The following is a 19,384-nucleotide window of genomic DNA, read 5'->3' as shown; positions in this document are numbered from 1 at the left end:
CCTTTGTTTTCCGCGTGACCTGCTCTCGCTCCTCGTCCGCGTCCTCGGCAAAGTCGACGCTCCGCGCCCGTTGTTTTCCCTTTGCTTTAGCGGACGCGGTGCTGGTCAGTTTCTTCGGCCCGGGCTTGGGGCGCTGTCCCCCTTGCTCGGCGTCACCTGACCGCTGCTTGTTGGACTTCTTGGTGGGCGGGGTGGGCGGTCTCGCCGCCGGCCTGACGGGCGTGACTTGGCGGCGGAATGGGGGGTTGGTGGGCCTCGGACTAACTTCCGGCTCGCCGGAATCGTCGACGGCCATGTCGTCCTCGTGGTTTTCAGGGAGATCAAATGCGACCGCATGTTGGGGGCGGGAATTCGAGGGAAGGGGATGTGGTGAGGCCACAACATGTGACGGCTTGCCCGAGGCCACAATGGGAGGGCCACGCGGGGTATACCACGGATTCTGGAGGATTCTCGGGTCGTCCCGCGTGATACGGGCGACGCGCCCATGATGGTCAGGGTATGGCGGTTGAGCCGCGAGTTCTTCCATCGCGGAGATCACCAACGGTGGCACGTACACCGGCCACTCGTTTGCAGCCGCGGATGACAGAGCCTTGGCAGCATCGATCTGGCAAACATTTTAGTTAATGCTGCAAGGACAGCTACAGCGGATGCACGCACCCCCCATTTTTTGACCTTGTTCCACTGGTCCGCACACTCATGTTCAGTATGTCCCGTGCATATAAAGAAAGACACTTACGATCTTTTGCATTACTTTCGCATCCTGGGCTTCGGGCATCTTCTCCGCCTTGACAAAATCTTCGAGTTTCGACTCGCATTGGACCAACAATCCCATGACTTGCTCCATCGTCACTACCTTAGGGCCGTCTTCGTCCGGACCGGGGTTGTTTGTCGACGACATTGTAAACGAAAGCCGAGGGATGGGCGAAGCAGGCGGATTACAGGCGGCAATGAAGTGGACGTTGGTGACGGAATTCAGGTAGAGACGATTGAGCGGCAGCGACGAACTGTGGGAACGCAGCCACAGACACGTGACCTGTGTGGCTGAGCCGCGCCGCGGGACATCCGATCGATCTCACTGATGAGATCTGAACCAACCTCTTGCTCCCTACAACCATGTCGAAATCAGTTGTTGCGATTATGAAGCGTAAAGATGGTAAGTGTGACTTTTATACTCGTATTGGAAGCATTCCTAACAGCGCCATATTCAGGATCACCCGCTACATCCGGGCCAGCCGGTATTTCGTCCGGACAGGCGAATCCAGAGGAGACACGGTCGCAGGAGCTGCGTGACTTGCTCGGTTCGTTGTCGGTGCGTCGATACTTATTGTTTCACATAGGATGGTGCGCTCACCCGGTGACGCCGCCCAGGATGCCAGTGATGTCGAGGATGACCAAGGTATGTCGGGTCGCAATGGCTTGTAGTCTGGATGCCACATTGACTCGGGCTTACTGTGTCAGCACCACTGATCATCCCACCGAGACCCGGTACACTTCCGCCCACCGAACCGGATGCCATGGTGAGCACAGTCATCGGGAAACCCGGAATACAATTGACTCGGGTGCAGGACACAAGTCCGGACGGTGGCCCGTCGTCAGGCGGTGTAGATAATGGTGCCGGTGCTGATGCCATGCTCGTCTCCGACGGGGAAACCAAACAGGCGTCACCACCCCGCCGTCGGTTTGTCATGCCTGTCCCTCTCCCGCGGCGAAGGCCTCCGGGTGCTCCCGTAGTTATTTGCCCTGACTCAGACCCCGAAAGCAATACGCCGGTAAGACCGTCAGTTGGCCTGACCAGGCCCGGAACCACTGGCATTGCCAGTAGAGTGACGAATGCTCTGGTATTGTCGGACACTGACTCCGATCTGGACACCCTGGACAAGCCCCTGGCTATGCCGTCGAGATCTGCAAGCACCGTTGCCACCTCGGCATCGAGCGGGCGTGCGGGAACACTCGATTTGTCCGACGGTGACTCGGACGGCGAGTCGGATGTAGGGGGACCCGTGGGCCCTTTTGTTATCCCCAGCAGGCAAGCACGCCCGGGTTCATCAACGCACGGGTCAAAGACGAGTCGTACCGGCTCCGTCCTCTCTACGGCGATCGACCTATCAAGCGGCGATGAATCTGATTCGGGGGCGGACGGGCAACCGTTCCTCATCCCGAACAGGCCGGCAAGAGTGGCTACGCCGGTCGCGACTCCGCAGGCTACACCGGTCGCAGCTTCCCAGGCTGGTCATGCCGTTGCATATCCGAAAATCTCCCCTGCCCGTGCTGCAACGCCATTGGATTTGTCATCGGGTGACGAGGAAATGGAGTCGAGAGGCATCGAGCAACCGCTAGTCATCCCGCCCAGGCCGGCGAGAATGGCTACGCCTGTCGCCGCTCCGCACCCGGCACGTTCCTCCAGCCGTCCGCAGTTCTCCCCTTCCCTGGGACCCACAACGATGACCGCCGGTCGTGGGCCACCGCGGGTTCCTGCCCGATTCGGAAACATATTCGGGCTTGGGGCAACTGGCCCAAGGGATGAAGCTAGGATGCCTGCCGGGATGCGAATTGAACAGGTCTTGCTGGGTAGCATCCCGGATGGACAAGAACCGCGGTTTGAAGCTACGTTATCGAGGGTAAGCCATCGAAATGGTGGGTACATTCAAACTGATGACGAGTTGGGTACTGCAGGCTATCCCCCTCGTGGAAGAGTGCTCGGGTGTACGTGCGTTGAGCAGTAGCCCGGCCCATGACTCCGCCGGGTCTGAACATGTTGCTGGTCCGTCGGGTTCGAACACTGGTGAAGGTGAGTCGTTTGAACAGCCAGTCTACTTCTGGCGTCCGGTGGCGGGCGTCCGGGGGCGGGCGTCCGGGGGCGGGCGTCCGGGGGCGGGCGTCCGGGGGCGGGCGTCCGGTGGCGGGCGGGGTGGTCGATCCGCTGGTGTGGCGGCTTTCTCACAAAGTTGATTCATATTCCAGGTAGCAGTTCTCCATTCCGGGGGAATTCCTCTGCAGCCGGGCGATCGCAGTCCCCCAGCGAGTGGCCCGGGCCGTGGCGCACCGCAGTATCGCCGGAGGAGGAGGAATTCCAAGGTAGGCCGATTCCATATGGAGCATTCCGTTGTCTCTCATATGTGCCACAGTTGCCCACGGGATCGTCCGGGGTCCCACATACGAAGGCCCCCTTCCGACGATGCTGCGACGGCAGATGCAGGAGAGCAATGTCGTGAAGGCGCGATTGGAGGCACTGCGAGAAATGAGGAAGGCAAACAGGCAAGGCGGGGAAATGCTGCTGAGGCTGAAGGAGCGCTGCGGCGCAGATAAAAAGTAGTGGAAATTAGATAACCGTTGTGTATTATATATTGCTTGCAGCCTTAACCGGCTCGCTGATGATGCTTGAGACAGTGGGGATCGACTCGGTATGGCTGCAGTGTATCATGTCAGCCGGTCGGAAAGCAATGCTAGTGCCCCGCCCCCCTAGCTTCCCGGCGGTCTGAGAAACCACTGACCGCCCTAGCCACAGGAAAAGGGATGTGAGATTCCGGATCAGCTCGAGTCTCAGCCGACTCGATAGGGATCCGGAATCTCACATCCCGGCCGAACTGACAGCATCCAACATACCTCATGCCGGCCGAGGCAACAAAGTAAGGAGAGCGGCATCGCCTTGTGTGCATCGGCTGCTGCACCATGAAAGCCATTCTTAGCAGACTCGGCCGACCGGGACATAATGGTGAGTCTCTTATTGTTGGAGAACTCTCCGGCCGACGTGCCACCGCCCCGATGTATTGTTACGGCATGATTGCCAAGGGAAGGTATCGGCCCACCAGGCGACACTGATTGGGTTGAGAATGACTGTAGATCCTCAGCAGGGCGGCCGGGAAAACTACCATGGTTTATCCAACGCGCGGCCGCCGCGGGACGAATACGCCACCCGCTGGTCGGCCGACCAGGTATAGACCGCCCGGTCGTACCGCCGGCCGCCCGGGTGGACAAGGGATTTCTGACCGTCGGCCGCTGAGGCTGGAGATAGGAATCTCATTCTCGGCCGACCGGCGAGGGATGTCAGCAGCCAATGTAAGGAGCTAACAACCTGTGGTGGGCGGCCGACCCGGAGGTGCTCATTCAGTTTGACGCGTCGGCCGACACGCAGCCGGCCGGAAAGTCTGAGCATCGGCCGACCCGGGCACTAACGGCGGAGTCAAACCGTCGGCCGACGTCGGGTGACCGGGTAACGATAAGTGAATCTCACGTCGGTTGGCCGGGTAACAACAGGGTGTTTAGCTAGATGGGCTCACAAGAGCCCATCGTGTATCAACATGCATGAGTCGGCAAGGCATTCATCGCCTTGGAATGCATCTCGTGAGTCCGAGTCTGCGCTATCCTGTGGTGGTCGGGTGGCATTATTACCCCTGTTGTCGATGTTTGCTGACGAACTTTCACTAGGTGCACTCCATGGGCGACCCACAGGTATTGTGGTGTCGCTGTCTCGCGCCTTCTGGCCATGACGCGCACGGTGGTATGCTTCGCGACTCGAATAGCGCCGATGCAGAACTCGGGCCTGTGTGAAAAGCCTATCAAGCGAGGGCACTGTGTCCGAGTCCATCTGAGCAAAATGCTCGAAGATGTCTTCGGCACCGAGGAGAATTCTGGTGAATCAATTGGTGAGTCTCTCGTGCAAGTCAGCTGAACAATCTGACATGCTCACCTCCAGCAATGAGTATCCGTGTGTCGAGCACAAGATACAACAGGTGCGACGCAGCGTAATAATCGACCTTCTTTAGATTTGATGGCGTCTTCTGCCCGATCTTATGAGCACTGTGGCCAAGCTTCGAGGGGTCTTTCGTGAGTTCATTGCCCCAGTGAGTCTCGAATACTGAACTGAGATGTGTCCAGATAGTATGCCAGATTTCCAGGAATGGCATGATGATATCGAAACGGCGGTAGGCAGTCGTCTGGTCGTCTAGATATTGCTTGATCTGCTGTAGCCTCTCGAAGGTGAGTCCATCGCCTCCAATGAACAGAAGCCGCTGCTGATAATCTTCTTCCTCCTGTCCCACCTGCTCCATGAAGTCGACCAGTGCATCACGCAACTCCGTCATGACGTTCTCGTTTTTGCGTGTTGTGGCGAGGGGATGCAGGGCCGTTTTTTGTTTAGGTACGCGCAGCTTTGCCCCTTCCGTCTTGTTGAGTTTCTCGAGGGCTGATTTGTGGCAGTTGAGCTGTGGAATGGAGTACACGAGGGTCTGCAGCCATTGTAGTGCGCTGACAGTCTCGTAGTGATCGAGATCAATCATGTTCAACAGCTTGGGAACAGTGAGTGTCGAACGTTCGTTCTCGGCAATGCGACGGAGTTTATCACCCAGGTCTAGAGCATCCGCCGTGAAGTCCTTGGCTTCCGCAACTGTGGCCGCAAGACCAACATCCATCTCGTTCCTCCGACCGATCCTCTGCTCGCGTTGTTTACGATACTTCTGGACATTATCCATCCGCATCACCAGGGCCTGCGTCTCACTCTTTCCCATCTCCCGCAGCTCCTCCCGTGCACTGTCGGCAAGACGCTTCAACGTCGCAATCACGGTACTCCAACTCGGTGTGTGACCTGTCCGGCTGTTGTAGTTGAACAGTGACAGCTGCGCGCCACATGCGAAGTACAGAATTCCTCGCGCGACGGGTAGCAAGCGGGCACTGTACGTCCTGCAGTATGCGACATCGCTCAGAACCTCGGTAACTGTCTAATGCCCACATCATTTGTAAGCACTGCTGATACCAACACAGTGGACACAGTACACGCACCAATTTGGGTGGACGGATTCTGCGAGTTGCGATGACTACACCTTCGGGAGACTGTGTGTCTGTGGCAGTCCGTGCTGGAGGGGTCGCGAGCCGAAGCAGGAAATGAAAGGCGAGGGGGCTGTGTGTACTGAGTATGGTCTTCGTTGTCTCCACTGTCGAAGTGCTGATGTCTTGCCACCTGAGATGCATCCTGCCTCCTCGCCTCAACGGCACTGCAGATCCGTGCAGCCCATTCACACTCTTTACAGTTGTGTTCATCTCCCGCACCATCTCCTTGGTCACAAGCTCGACGGCCATCGTTGTAAGCGCAGGTCGCGCATGTTTGATCTCGAGGGATGGATGGTTCTGTGAGTACATGTATGTACTCTCGTCATCCGATTGCTTGGGGAGTCCTGCGGTGTCTTCCATGATTGCTTGGACCATCTCCACAAATGTATGTTTCGTGTTTCCACTGAGGAAGCGGGCGATCATTGTCCGGTGTGGTTCGTCGCGTTGGATCTTCTCGCCATTGTCATCCTTCGACCTGAACAAGTTGTACAAGAATTCACCGAGTGTCCAGCTCAGCTGGCTGAGGACCCTCAACATGATATTGAGCTTCTCCTTGTCTGTGCGTCGTGGCTGACGAGCTGCTTGGAATGATTGTCCGCAAAGACAGCAGCCTGAGGGTTCGGCTGCCGAGGCAGACTGAGTACTAGATGTGCGATGTCCATCTCTGAACACGAAGTTGATGGCAGTACTGTTGGTAGACATCTCTCAAATACATCATTCATTCTGTAGACTATATGTACACTCGTACGGATGATAAATCGTGCTAGTTCGCCTCATTTTTGGGCCACGAGCATGAGTTGACGCCTGTCTGATCTGCGCGCGAGGTGAAGTCACTAGTTGCCTTATAAGTCTAAACCGCAGGCCCTATATGGACGGCGCGTCTCGCTGCAGACCAAAAACGAGAGTATCTCTTTTTGGTCAGCTACGGAGACTACGAAACGCTACCACGAAACACAACGACCACGGCGCACGTTTCGCCCGGACGACAAAGCACAACCGCCGCCATGACAGCGCCCACAGAAATGGCGCAAAACGGCGGTTGAAAACGTCCGCTGATATCCTGAGGCGAACCGAAACACCTCCCCCTCGAGCAGCTCCCCCAAGCCATACGCTCCCGAGACAACGCGCTCCTCCCTTGACCCGACATGACCCCGTCGCCGGACGACCCTACGCCCAAGACGGGCACGAGCGAGACGGAGAGAACGGTGAAGCGGAGCAGGAACGAGAAGGGAGGATCCCCAGCGCAGACGACTGCCGAACCCGATCGTGAGCATGACTCCACGACACTAGAAAGCGACTCCGTAATGAACCCACGCGCACTTCGAGGCCTCCCGAAGCGCACCCTCACCGTAGCCGCGAACGAGAAGCAATCGTACCCGTGGCCAAACCCGCTAGCCCCACCGAAGGGCGTAGACGAGGACCCCCACCGCAAACGCACAAGAGACGTCGAGCCCTCGACGGCCACCCCCACCACCCGCGTCGCATACACGGACGCCGTGTATGACCGGCTCTACATCCCACTCGACAAGCTGATCGCCAACGTCTGCGACGAGCAAGCGAAGGTGATCAAGGAGGCCCCGGACGAGTTCCTCGCTGTCCTGCTCTATGGAGGGGGCGCCAGCCTCTTCAGGGAACAACCCCGAATCAACCGCGACGTCCTCTCCTTCATGAAGACCCTACGTTTCGAGGACGAGGCTCCGGACGCGGACATGGATGACGAGACCCTCGCCGCCATCATCGAGACGGGGACCCCTGAGCAAGTAGAGGCGGCACTACGTGCCCAAGACGACAAGAACCCCGACACCAAGGGGCTGAAAGTCGTCATGCCCATCAAGAATGGACCGGGCAACGCGAGAGACCGCTACAGCAAGCCCTGGGCGATGTTCCTCACAGGGGGGTCGCCGAGGCTCCGCGAGTTCCTCCTCTACCAGCAGACGTTCGCTATCAGCGAGAAGCTCGCGTTCAGCGTCACCAAAATCGAGGCGACACCGCCTTCCTGGGTCATCTGCAATTTTGCAGGTGACTGCGTGGATCAGGACAACGAGGACGCGATCCTCAAACGGATCAAGACCACGCTCTGGTCCCACGACGACTTCCGGAAGCATGTCGACCGCATACTCACCAAAGCGGGCGCCCCCGGGACCGTGAACGACCACGTTGTCCATGCTACGGACACCTTCACGATCACGTTCTTCGCCAACACCGATGAACTCGGACACCCTGCCACGGTGTGGGGCAGGCCCACATGGGAACAGCGGTACGAGCCCGGAACGACACACGCACTCAGGCCCAGGCAATGCGGAGCGAAGCGACATCCATTGGCGGAAGGACGACTCGGCGGAAGGACAACCAATATAAGAACACGCGGGAGGAAGACGGCTACAGTACATGGACAACGGGCTCCTCCCCCATGGCGTCCTCAACCTCTCCTTCCTCCAGATCATCGACATCCCTAACCGGCGCGAACCGCAGGCGGCGAGGTACCCCAGAGTAGCCGTCCGGGACGTAGACTCCCTCCGACAGGCGGGCGTGCAAGTCGCGAACACCGCCCTCCACCGTATTCAGGCCTCGGGCGATACGAACAGCTTCGGAACGAGCGTCGCGGTTAGCGGTGCGGCACTCGTCTAGGAGGCCCTGGAACCGAGTAAGGAGGCTGTCGAGGCTGTCGGACGAAGCGCGGTAGGACGAGAGCTGTAAGGGACGCTCCAAGTAGCGAACCGGAAGGAGGGGACGACCAATCTCTGCGTCAGCCTGCTCGGCGGTGACCCGATTCGGGGCCCAGGCAATCAAAGGGAAGGGTTCGCCCACGTAGCTATGCTGCGACGGAAGAGTGAGGAAGACTTGGTCGAGGTACTCGATCAGCTCCTGCACGTCGGGATAGCGGCGGACGAGCGGAAGGGAAGCATCGCCGTGGGCCACTGCACGGGAACGAGAGTCGAAGAGCATTCGCTGCGGGGAGGACGGCTTAGAGGGGGATCAGGAATCAGGATGAAGGGAAAGACGCACGATTAACCACCGAGCTCCGTGGGCCCAGGCAAGCCACTCGTGGTCGCTATCGGGGTTCAGACGAGGCTCGACTACGCGTTCGTCACGGAGAAGATCGATGAGGCGGTAGAACCGGGTGGTGAAGACGATGGTGGACGGGTTCGGGGGAGCATCGGCGGGCATTGCAGACGGTGGGGAAACACTGAGAGCCAGGGGGAGGGAGCGGAAGGAGCTGGAGAAGGGTATGGCGAGGCGTCGGGAGGAGGCGGAGGGGGCGGAAGGAGCTGGAGAAGGGCACGGCGAGGGGTCGGAAGGAGACGCGGCGGGTGCGGAAGGAACGGGAGAGGAGAGGAACGGGTGCCAGCGAGGGTAGGACGTGGGAAAACGGCGGCGGGAGGAGACTTAGGGGGGAGAGGGAGGGAGGAGTTAGTCACCTACCACTACCTCTCAGGACTCAGTATCTAGGTTGCGCCGGGCAATCTCAGGCTTCAGGTCTCGTCTCAGGCTCGCGCTCAGGCTAAGGAAGGTCGCATAAGTTAGGCTCAGGCTCAGGATCGAGGAGAACTCAGGTTAGGAACGTCGGAGGGAAGGCTATCGAGTATACCAGGCTCAGGAAAGGCAGTCTTCACTAAAGGACAGCGCGGACGAAGCGTGCGGCACACCTCCCCATTCCCCCTTTTCCCTCCGCGAGGTACCACGGACCTCGCTCGCTTCCTCCGCCAACCGTCAACTGGTACCAACGACCCCCGCCCATCGTTTTCACCGATACCAAGAATTCCCTTCCGCGTCGTCCACGCACCGGGGACTCGCAATCACCACAACTGGAGCCCACCGCGAGGGGGATTTCGTTGGTAAAATCTTGTTGACCCAACCCCGGGTGCCACGTCATCCTGCCTATCACACGGTCCCGAGCGAAAACTCTCGCTACCGTCCCTAATCGTTCAGAGCCTCGCACCCCTACGAGAAGTCTACTCGAGGAGCTCGCTATCGTACATCACTCCCCGGACTCGCCGTACGACCCATCGCTCAGGGTACCCGCACTAGACGGCATTCCCCTTCCGCACGCTGACGACAGTGACGGAGAGAACCCGTTCCTCGATCCGGCTGACAGCACCCTCACCTCCGCACCTGCATCATCACCAACTCGAAGCTCAGCGTCGAGCGAGTCGATCCCATTAGCAAACGTACCTCGGCGGCGAGCATACTCTACCCCGTCCGCGCTCTCCTCCTCGACCAAGTCAGTGGGCAGCCCCGTATCGGTGCCGGCCTCGGTTCCGCTTCCTCCCTCACCATATCCCATCAATGTTCCACTTCCAGAATCACCCGTCTCAATATACGCATCACTGCCATCGTCGCCTGTCGACGAAACCATACCCCTGTTCGTAGTCCCTTTAAACCCGTATCTCGCAATTCCCTCCGACATATCGGAGACAATTTCCTCCGTCTCATCTGTTACTCCCTCCGACGAGTCTCGAGCTCGTTCCCCTTTCCTCCGCACTCCTTCCGCCCAACCAGAAAATAAAATGGCCGCTATCCAGCCACGCAGTATGCCCGTCCGCAGGGATCGCATTGCTCCGAAATTCGATGATCAGCCCCGGTCGCTCGCGCGTTACTTCGAGGACGTCTCCGATCTTCTGGGGCTCGCGAACATCACCGTCGACGAGGAGAAGATTCGGTACGCTCAGAGGTACCTGAACCCCGATCAGTATGAGCTGTGGGGCACTGTAACCGTCCCCGACAACCCGACGTTCGAGCAGTATAAGGAGGGGATCGTGAAGCTGTACCCTGGGTCGGACGGAGCATCCAAATATCTAGAAACCGATCTGGACGCAATTGCGGCGGCCGGGCTGAGTGCCGGGACGGACACGCGCAGTGGGGAGGCAGAGTTCTATCGAAAGTTCCTTCCGGTGGCCCGCTACCTAATGACGGAAGGGCTGGTGTCTAAGTCGCAGGTGCACCAGAAGTACCTCTCCGGATTCGACACGAAGTCGGCGGACGCGATCCGTCGGAGGGTCGAGATTGTCAACTCTACGGTCGACCCCGCGAAAGGATACAGCCTTGAGCAGCTGCATGGGGCAGCGCAGCAGTGTCTCAGCGCGGTCAGCTACGGCGGCGGAGGCAACACTCAAGGTGGGGGTACCGGTGCGGGAGCCGGCGGAGGAGGGGGGTCATCTGGCGTTAAGCAGGAACCGATGACGGAGGAAGCCCTGAGCCGAGCCTTCGTGGCGGCGCTAGGGGCACTCCAGCAGACGCATGGAAGCGGAGGAGGCCGCGGAGGAGGGTACACTGCCGGAAACTACGGCGGAGGAGGGTACGGAGCGGGGAACTATGGCGGAGGAGCCTACACGAGCGCGAACTACAATAGCGGGGGGTACGGCGGAGGAACGGGTCGGGGAGGACCGGTCTTCGGATACCAGCCTCAAGGACCTGGGCGCGGAGGGTATGGCGGCGGAGGCGGAGGGTACAGCGGAGGTGGAGGGTTCGGGACCAGGACATGCAACTTCTGCGGGGAGATAGGACACTTCCTGCGCGAGTGTAGGAAAGTCGGGGAATACCTCCGTGCGGGGAAGATCAGGCTCGATGACGAACAGAAGATACGCTTCCCCGATGGGGGTTTTGTGTCGCGGTATGGAGGCGGATTCCTGATCGACGCTATCGAGGCCAGGATGGCTAACTTGGCCGGCGGAGGGAACGGAGGGCAGCCGCAGCAGCAAGGGAACGTCGGAGGGAACGACGGGCAGATTCGGGATGGGCCGCCGCATCTAGGAGCGAACATTGTAGAGATCGTCGAAGGATATACGGTCGAGGAGACGACCGAGGAAGAGGACTCACTCAGGCGCGCCGAGGACTTAGAGGAACGTGCACGTGTCTTAGCGGCGGAGGCGGCTCGAGTGCGCGGAGGAGGGAAGAAGGTATCTTTTAGGGATCCTCCAGCGGAAGAGGATGCGCGCGGAAGCAAGCCCAGCGGAGGAACTGTGCGCGGGGCGGTTGGGAAGCCGCCGGGCATCCCAGCAAAGGGGGTATCAGCCGGAACGAGCGGAGGAGGCCCGGTGGCGAGGGATCAGGGGAAAGGGCGGACGGCCGAACCACAGTATCGGTTCCAGGCGAAGATCAACGAGGGAAAGGACCCTCGAGCGAAGGCCGAAGATCTGGCACGGCGGATGATGTACGAGAGCGATCAGAAGGCGAGCTGGGGCGAGATTCTCGAGATCAGCCAGGAGTTTCGGAAGGTAGTTGACGAGCAGATCAAGACGCAACGTGTGCAGGTCGCCGGCATGGCGGAGGAAGCGGTGTGGAACGTGGGGACCACCGAGCTGTCTAGCGGAGGGAACGTATTCGACAGCGGGTACTGGGACTCCTTGACGCTGCGGGAGCTGCGGCCGCTGATCAATGGCGTCGGAAGGGCGGCGTGCATCCTGGACTCAGGGGCACAGATGGTCCTGATGCGGAAGGATATCTGGGAGCGCGTCGGAGGGAGTCTTCGCCCCGACGAAGGATGCGTAATGGAAAGCGCGAACAAGACGACCACTCGGACGATAGGGAAGGCCATCGGGATGGAGTTCGTGTTCGACGACGAGGTAAAGATCGTCATGAATGTCCAGGTGGTAAGGGACGCTCCTTTCGAGGTGCTCCTGGGCCGGCCCTTCTTCGCCGCGAGCTGTTGCGAGACCCGGGACTTCAAGGACGGAAGCCAGACGGTCGTCCTTACCGATCCGCAGAGCAACCGCCGCGTGATGGTACCGTCCTTCGAGCGCTGCGCGGGGTCGAAGAAGAAGAGTGAGGGACGCCCGGCCGAAGATCCTCCCGCGGAGGATTTTTAGAAGTCGATGATGCAAGCAACGCGAGCGGAGACGATCTTATGGGCCACTATTCAGTATATGTCTGGGACGGAGAGGGTGCGGAAGGAACGGGAGCGCCTACCGACAGGCTTAGCGACTATGGATCGTCGATGGACTCTGCAGATACCCATTTCCCGAGTTGTAATGAATCCTTGGATTTTAGCGACGCAATACACGAGACCGTTGCTCAGTATGGGGATGTGGGAGGCAGAGAGACTATCGACGAGACTGAAGGATGTCGAGACAAGCCGGCGGGAGGAGCGCGTGGGGATGGAGAACGATACGATGAGTCAGCGGAGGAGGACTGCGAGCCGGCGGAAGAAGACTACGAATCGGCGGGGGAGGATTTCGAGCGGGCGGAGGGAGATCGCAACGCAACGGAAGGAGAGTATGAGTCTGGAGATGGGGCGGAGGAGGAAGACGGATGGGAGGAGGAGGAGGTGTTCAAAGTAGAAACGGGGATGGCAATCGAGGTGCTGGCCTACAAGAAGGTGGCTCGGAAGGTACGACCAGTGGCCGCAACGCTCCCCGAGGAGTTTAGGGTGGTGCGAAGGGCGCCGACCGATCCGCTAGCGGGCATGCCCGTTATGCCGATCGTCGCGCCGGAGTTCATTCCGCGCGGAAGGTACACGCAGGAACGGAGGGACGCACTAGACGTAGGACGAAGCGGATTCCTATGGCCGGAGGAGGCGAAGCTGGTGGACTGGCTCGTAGGGATGCACGACAAAGTATTTGCGTGGGACGAGACGGAGAAGGGGCGGCTGAGGGAAGAGTATTTCGATCCTGTGGTAATCCCAACGGTCGAGCACATTCCGTGGGTACTGAAGAACATACCGATTCCTCCTGGTATTTACGACGAGGTCGTCCGCATCATCAAGGACAAAATCGCGTCCGGGGTGTACGAGCCATCAAGCTCGTCGTATCGCTCGCGATGGTTCTGCGTGGTCAAGAAGGATGGAAAGTCTCTCCGACTGGTACACGACCTGCAGCCACTAAACGCTGTTACGATCAAGGATGCGGCGGTCCCTCCGTTCATCGAGCAGCTGGCGGAATCGTTTGGCGGAAGGGCATGTTACGGGGCCCTGGATTTGTTCGTAGCATTCGATCAGCGGGGGCTGGCAATCCGGTCGAGGGACCTCACAACGTTCCAGTCACCATTGGGGGCCCTGCGATTGACGGCAGTACCGATGGGATATACGAACGCGATGCAGATCGTACACGGGGACGTAACGTTCATCATGCAAGACGAGATTCCAGACGTGACGATACCATTCGCTGATGACGTGAACGCAAAAGGGCCGAAAACTAGGTACGAGCTTCCCGGCGGAGGGTACGAGACCATCGGAGGGAATCCAGGCATAAGGCGATTCGTGTGGGAACACCTGGAGAACATGAACCGCATCCTCCAAAGGATGGGTGCCGTCGGAGGGACGTTCTCGGGAAAGAAGGCACATCTGTGCGTACCGGACGTGGTAGTCCTGGGACATAAGTGCACATACAGCGGAAGGGAGCCTGACGACGCTAGGGTGCAGAAGATCCGCGACTGGCCAGCGTGCAAGACGGTGACGGACGTGCGGGCCTTCCTTGGGACGATGGGGCTGGTTCGGATCTTCATCAAGGACTTCTCAAAGATCGCGAGACCACTCACTAGGTTGACGCGGAGGGGGGTTGACTTCGGATGGGGGGCGGAAGAAGAGCTGGCGATGGAAACACTGAAAGAAGCACTCGTGAACTGCCCTGCGCTCCTTCCAATCGACTATACTACCGACCGAGTAGTGATTCTGGCCGTGGACTCTTCGGTCATCGGCGTCGGGTTTGTCCTACTGCAGCGGGACGTGAAGGGGAGGAAGTGCCCGAGCAGGTTTGGGTCAATAACGTGGAATGAACGGGAGTCGCGCTACTCACAAGCAAAGGTAGAACTATATGGGCTCTTCCGGGCGCTGCGAGCGTCGAGGATACACATTATCGGCGTGCGGAGGCTGGAAGTCGAGGTAGATGCGAAGTACATCAAGGGCATGCTCAACAACCCGGACATTCAGCCGAATGCGGCAATGAACCGGTGGATAGCGGCGATCCTACTCTTCGACTTCAAGCTGGTGCATATTCCCGGAGTGCTTCACTCCGGGGCGGACGGGCTATCACGGAGGGAACGAGCGGAAGAAGACCCGGAGGAGGAGGGAGATCCCGAAGAGTGGATCGACGAAGCATGCGCGTTTACGATTGAAACCTGGAACTCTAGCGAGCCGAGCTACCGGCGGAAGGGGCTCCGAGCACGGGAGGAGGCGCGGATCCTCTGCTTAGTGATTGGGGTCGCAGGCCCAGACGCGGAAGAAGTGGAGATTCCGCGGCATGACAAGGCGGATGCGGCGGAAGAAGATCTGGTACGCATTGAGGAGTTCCTGAGGACCGCCGAGAGACCGGAGGGAATGGCGGACGAGGCGGCGTTCAGGAAATTCGTGCGAAAGGCAGGACGGTTCTTCTTACGCGGAGGGAGACTCTGGCGACGGGACCCAGACGGAAAGCATAAGCGAGTGATTCGGAGGGAGCGAAGGTTAGAGCTATTGAGGCAGGCGCACGACGACCTCGGACATAAGGGAGTACTTACGGTGCGGACGAGGCTGCTGGAGCGCTTCTGGTGGCCGTTCCTGGACCAGGACGTACGGTGGTACGTGAGTACGTGCCATGCGTGCCAACTTAGGAGCACGCAACGGCTGAAGATCCCTCCGACGGTCGCGATACCGCAGGGATTATTCCATAAGGTGTACATGGACACAATGCACATGCCTGCCGCGGGAGGATACAAGATGATAGTTCAAGGGAGATGTTCCCTAGGATCGTATCCGGAATTCCGGAAGCTGCGGAGGGAGACTGGGCCAATACTAGGGGCATGGATCTACGAGGATATTCTCTGTCGGTGGGGGGCGGTCGCGGAGATAGTAACAGACAACGGCCCTGCGTTCCTCGCGGCGATGGAATACCTCGCGAAGAAATACGGGATCAGGCATATTAAGATCTCGCCGTATAATTCGAGAGCAAACGGGATCGTCGAGCGACGGCACTTTGACGTGCGGGAGGCAACGATGAAGCTCTGCGGAGGGAATGAATCGAAGTGGCCATCGGTGATCGACGCGGTTTTCTGGGCGGAACGAGTCTCGATACAGAAGAGCACTGGGATGTCGCCGTACAGGATTATGCATGGAGTTGAGCCAATCTTTCCATTTGACCTAGCGGAAGCAACGTACCTGGTTCCGGCGCCGGAGGAGATGCTATCTCAGGAGGAATTCATTGCGCATCGGGCACGGCAGCTGCTGAAGCGAAGAGAGGACCTTGACGGTATTCATCGGAAGGTGCTTAAAGCTAGGTACAAATCGGTGAAGGAGTTTATCAAGCGGAACGAGCACACTATCAAAGACTACAAGCATAATCCTGGAGACCTGGTGTTAGTGCGAAACTCGCAAATCGAAACGGAACACAGTCGGAAGGCGAAACAGCGGTATCTGGGGCCGATGATCGTAGTGCGGCGGACGGAGGGAGGGTCGTACATTCTCGCAGAACTAGACGGAAGCGTGTCGAGGCACAGATATGCGGCGTTCCGGGTGATACCGTATCGCGGAAGGGACAAGGCGCAAGTTAAGCTAGTGGATATTGAGGAGTGGGATGAGTACTTACCGGACGAGAATGAAGAGCTGGAGGAAAGGTTCGGCGCGGACGACAAGGACGAAGAGTCGGACGCGGAAGAAGAGGATTGACGAGGAAGGGAGGCGCGGAGTCAGGCTGGCGGAGCGGAGGGAGTGGCTGCCGCGTCGGAAGGAGTGTGTGACCCGCGGAGGGGAGGAGAAGCGCGGACGGACGAGCTGGAGGGGGTAGAGCGTATGTGCTCGAGGACATACGAAAGCTGCGTCTCGATAACGTCGAGGGCGGCCTGAACGGAGGAATCATTGTGGATGTCGTCGAGGCGGGAACGGACGTAGCCGCGGAAGCCTTCCAGGGCACGAACCTTCTCGGCGAGAGTATCGAGGCGACGGTCGACGGTCCCGCGATCGAAGCCGGCACGAATTTCGAGGCGGCGCTGGGTGTTAAGATGGTACTCGTAGTTCCGGCGGTGCTCTAGGAACAGGTCGAGGAGCCCGTTGACCTGGATCGCGATGCGGGTGTCTCCGCGATCGATATCCCGCGCATGGGCCTCGAGCATCGCGTTGACGGTGCGGCGGAACTCGACAAACTCGTTCCAGATTCGTTCCTGCTGGCGGGTTTGCCACGCGGAAGAGGCCTCTAGACGAGCGAGGCGCTCCTCGACGGGGAGGGCCGAGAGTGGAACCGGGGCGGAGGGATCAACTGGTATAGGCGACGGGGGGAACGGAAGGGGAATCTCGTCGGGATCGAAGAAGGGACGACGCTCGACGCTGGGGAGGCGGCGAGCGGCGGAGGGGACGCGAGTCTGAAGGCCGCTCATGCGGAGGAAAGAGGGGCAGGGAGAAAGCGATGTGCAGGGTGGGATAGCTGCTCGGGGCACGAGTTAAGAACGATGTGGGAGATGGGATGGATGGACGACTCGCATACCCGAGGCAAGCATAGATCGATGGCGATAATGGGGAGGAGCGGACAGTGGAAGGGGAAAGAGGAGGATCAGTAGCCTCGAGGCGTCGGCACCACTCGAAATCAAAGTGATCAACGAGCTAGATGCACAGGATGGAAGCCTCGAGGTGATTGTACAGGGCGGAAGCCTCGAGGCGATTGGGAATCAAGGGGCAGCCCATCCGGTGGCCAGTGAGGAAACGAGTGCGCGGCCTCGGGGAGCTTATCACACGGGTGGACGAACAAGGCGTGGTCAGCGGGGCTCGGGGGGGGTAAGCAGGGATACATTGTACAATTGCGGACTTGGGACGGAGGGAGGTACATCGGAGGGAGGAGACTACTGCGGGATCACTACTACACTACCTACTGGCCCTCCTCCGACTCAAACTCACGCTCAGGCTTCCCGGGACCTTCCATTTCGACATCTTCCTCCAGCTCGTCGTGCTCATCTTCTGGGTCGGGGATCTCGGGGGCGCCGAGCATACCGGGGCGGCGGAAGAATTGCCGGACTTCCCCAGACCGGCTGGCCATCCAATCGAGTCGATCTTGGACGGTTCGGAGGCGAGGAGGAGCGGCGGGCATGGCCAAGGGAGCGGGTGGAGGCTGCGAGGGACCAGCGACCGGCTCGGGGGATGCAGAAGGAGCGGGAGGTCGAGTAGGCGGCGCTGGAGCACCGCGGAAGGGGAAGTCGGCTCGGATATCCGAAGGACGGGGACCGACGAGGGTGCCTCCTGGGGTGGTTACCCAGTCGTAAGAGGCGAGGGCGGACCGAGGGAGGTCGGGATGGTGGCCTATATAGAAGAAGCTTGGCGCCCCTTCCTCTGGAAAGCAAGGGGATGAGTAAGTAAGGACGGTAGGCGGAAAAGGGACTCACTAAAGGCACTGAACGCGCACCTCTTCTTCCGGGAACTACACGCGGCGCATGCGTGGCCCGGAAGGGCGTCGATGCGGCACCGGAAGCGATTTCGACGGCACTCAGGGCAAGGGGTGGTCGGAGAGTACACGTAGGGCCCGTACCGCGGGCGCTCGGCATTGGAAGTGCGCTGCGGCACCGGAGGGAACTTGTCGGGGAGGGCGGGGGACGGAAGGAGGATTGTCGGCGAAGGGGGAGCAGGCGGAGCGCCTCCGTGGTCGGGAAGCTTGAGGAGGACACGACGCGGCATCGGGCGAGACGGGCGAGGAGCGGGAGGAGGGGACGGCTGGGTTGGGCGGTAGAGCCGGGTCCCGATGTTGCTGGCGAAAATCGCCTCTTCCAACGCGCGAGGCGACATGGACCGCTCCAGGGCGTCATCCTCGATGGTATCGATCGGAGGGGGAGTCGGTGGCGCGCGAGACAGGGCGGTGCCGCGCGGAGGCCCGGGGGGAGGAGATGGTATGGACGGCGCGATGGGAGGTGAGGGCGATGGCGCGAACAGAGGAAGGGGCGCGACGGGCGTGCCTCTCTCTGTGAACAGAGGCGAAGAGGAGGGTGGCGGCGAACGCGCGGGCGTAACGGGAGGAGGGACGGAAGGGTCCCGCTCGGTGAACGCGAGCGAGGACGCGCGGGCATAATGGCCGGGGGCGGAGGGAGCCGGCTCAGGGAAAGGGAACCCGAACGGCCCAGCCACGGAGAGGGCGGGCTCAGGCGCCGGAACGTCCTCGAGGGCCGCGAGATGCACGGCGGGCGGGGGAACAGGCCCGTCCTGGGCCGCAGGCTCAGGCATTGGCTCGTCGTACTCGAGAGGGGACGGAGGTCGAGGTTCGTGGGGCGGCGACCGGAGAGGCTCGGAGACGGGAGACAGATGCGCGGCGGTGGCGGGGAGAGGGGACGGATGAGGCACGGGCGATGGGGACGGAGCGCGAGAGGCGGGACGACGGGACGTGGCGAGGACGGCCGGGGAGAGCTCGAAGGTGGTGCCGGCCCAGTAGCCGGTCGAGCCGTACCGGCGGCCACGCAGTTGGGCCTCCTGCCGGAGGGTCTGGAGGGAACCCTGGTACCGGGAGGGCTGGCTGGCGAAGCCGTCCAGCCGCTCCCAGAAGGCGTCCAAGGCGGCCTCGGTTTCGGGACGCAAACGCGTCTCAAACAGCCCGTTGGTGAGGACGTAGTCGAGGTGCACGTCGTACACAGCCTGGGAGGACCCGTGAGCATGGAGGACAGGGAGATAGGTATCGGAGGTGCTCAC

At 60.1% G+C, this 19,384-nt stretch overlaps 3 protein-coding genes across 3 annotated transcripts; 2 read left to right on the top strand and 1 right to left on the bottom strand.

The window, feature by feature from the left end:
* Window positions 1-1,113: 1,113 nt before the first annotated feature.
* B0H18DRAFT_1124278 (uncharacterized protein) lies at window positions 1,114-3,313 on the top strand (the record flags this gene model as incomplete). The annotated part of the gene is made up of 8 exons (XM_048034832.1): window positions 1,114-1,153; window positions 1,209-1,309; window positions 1,369-1,396; window positions 1,459-1,517; window positions 1,566-2,618; window positions 2,674-2,788; window positions 2,962-3,075; window positions 3,126-3,313. 8 exons carry the CDS (start codon window positions 1,114-1,116, stop codon window positions 3,311-3,313), a joined length of 1,698 nt encoding a protein of 565 aa, XP_047887671.1.
* A 1,348-nt stretch (window positions 3,314-4,661) lies between these two features.
* On the bottom strand, window positions 4,662-6,360 carry B0H18DRAFT_1124277 (uncharacterized protein; the record flags this gene model as incomplete). The annotated part of the gene is made up of 2 exons (XM_048034831.1): window positions 4,662-5,714; window positions 5,776-6,360. 2 exons carry the CDS (start codon window positions 6,358-6,360, stop codon window positions 4,662-4,664), a joined length of 1,638 nt encoding a protein of 545 aa, XP_047887670.1.
* A 767-nt stretch (window positions 6,361-7,127) lies between these two features.
* B0H18DRAFT_1124276 (uncharacterized protein) lies at window positions 7,128-8,181 on the top strand (the record flags this gene model as incomplete). The annotated part of the gene is made up of 2 exons (XM_048034830.1): window positions 7,128-8,080; window positions 8,133-8,181. The coding sequence occupies 2 exons, from the start codon at window positions 7,128-7,130 to the stop codon at window positions 8,179-8,181; spliced, it is 1,002 nt and encodes a 333-aa protein (XP_047887669.1).
* Between the last annotated feature and the right edge of the window lie 11,203 nt (window positions 8,182-19,384).

The sequence above is a fragment of the Fomitopsis serialis genome, assembly GCF_022376445.1.
Source record: "Fomitopsis serialis strain Sig1Antser10 chromosome Unknown B0H18scaffold_119, whole genome shotgun sequence".
Lineage (NCBI taxonomy): Eukaryota > Fungi > Basidiomycota > Agaricomycetes > Polyporales > Fomitopsidaceae > Fomitopsis > Fomitopsis serialis.
The sequence above is the reverse complement of the archived record's forward strand: the minus strand, read 5'-3'. Positions and strand labels throughout refer to the sequence as shown.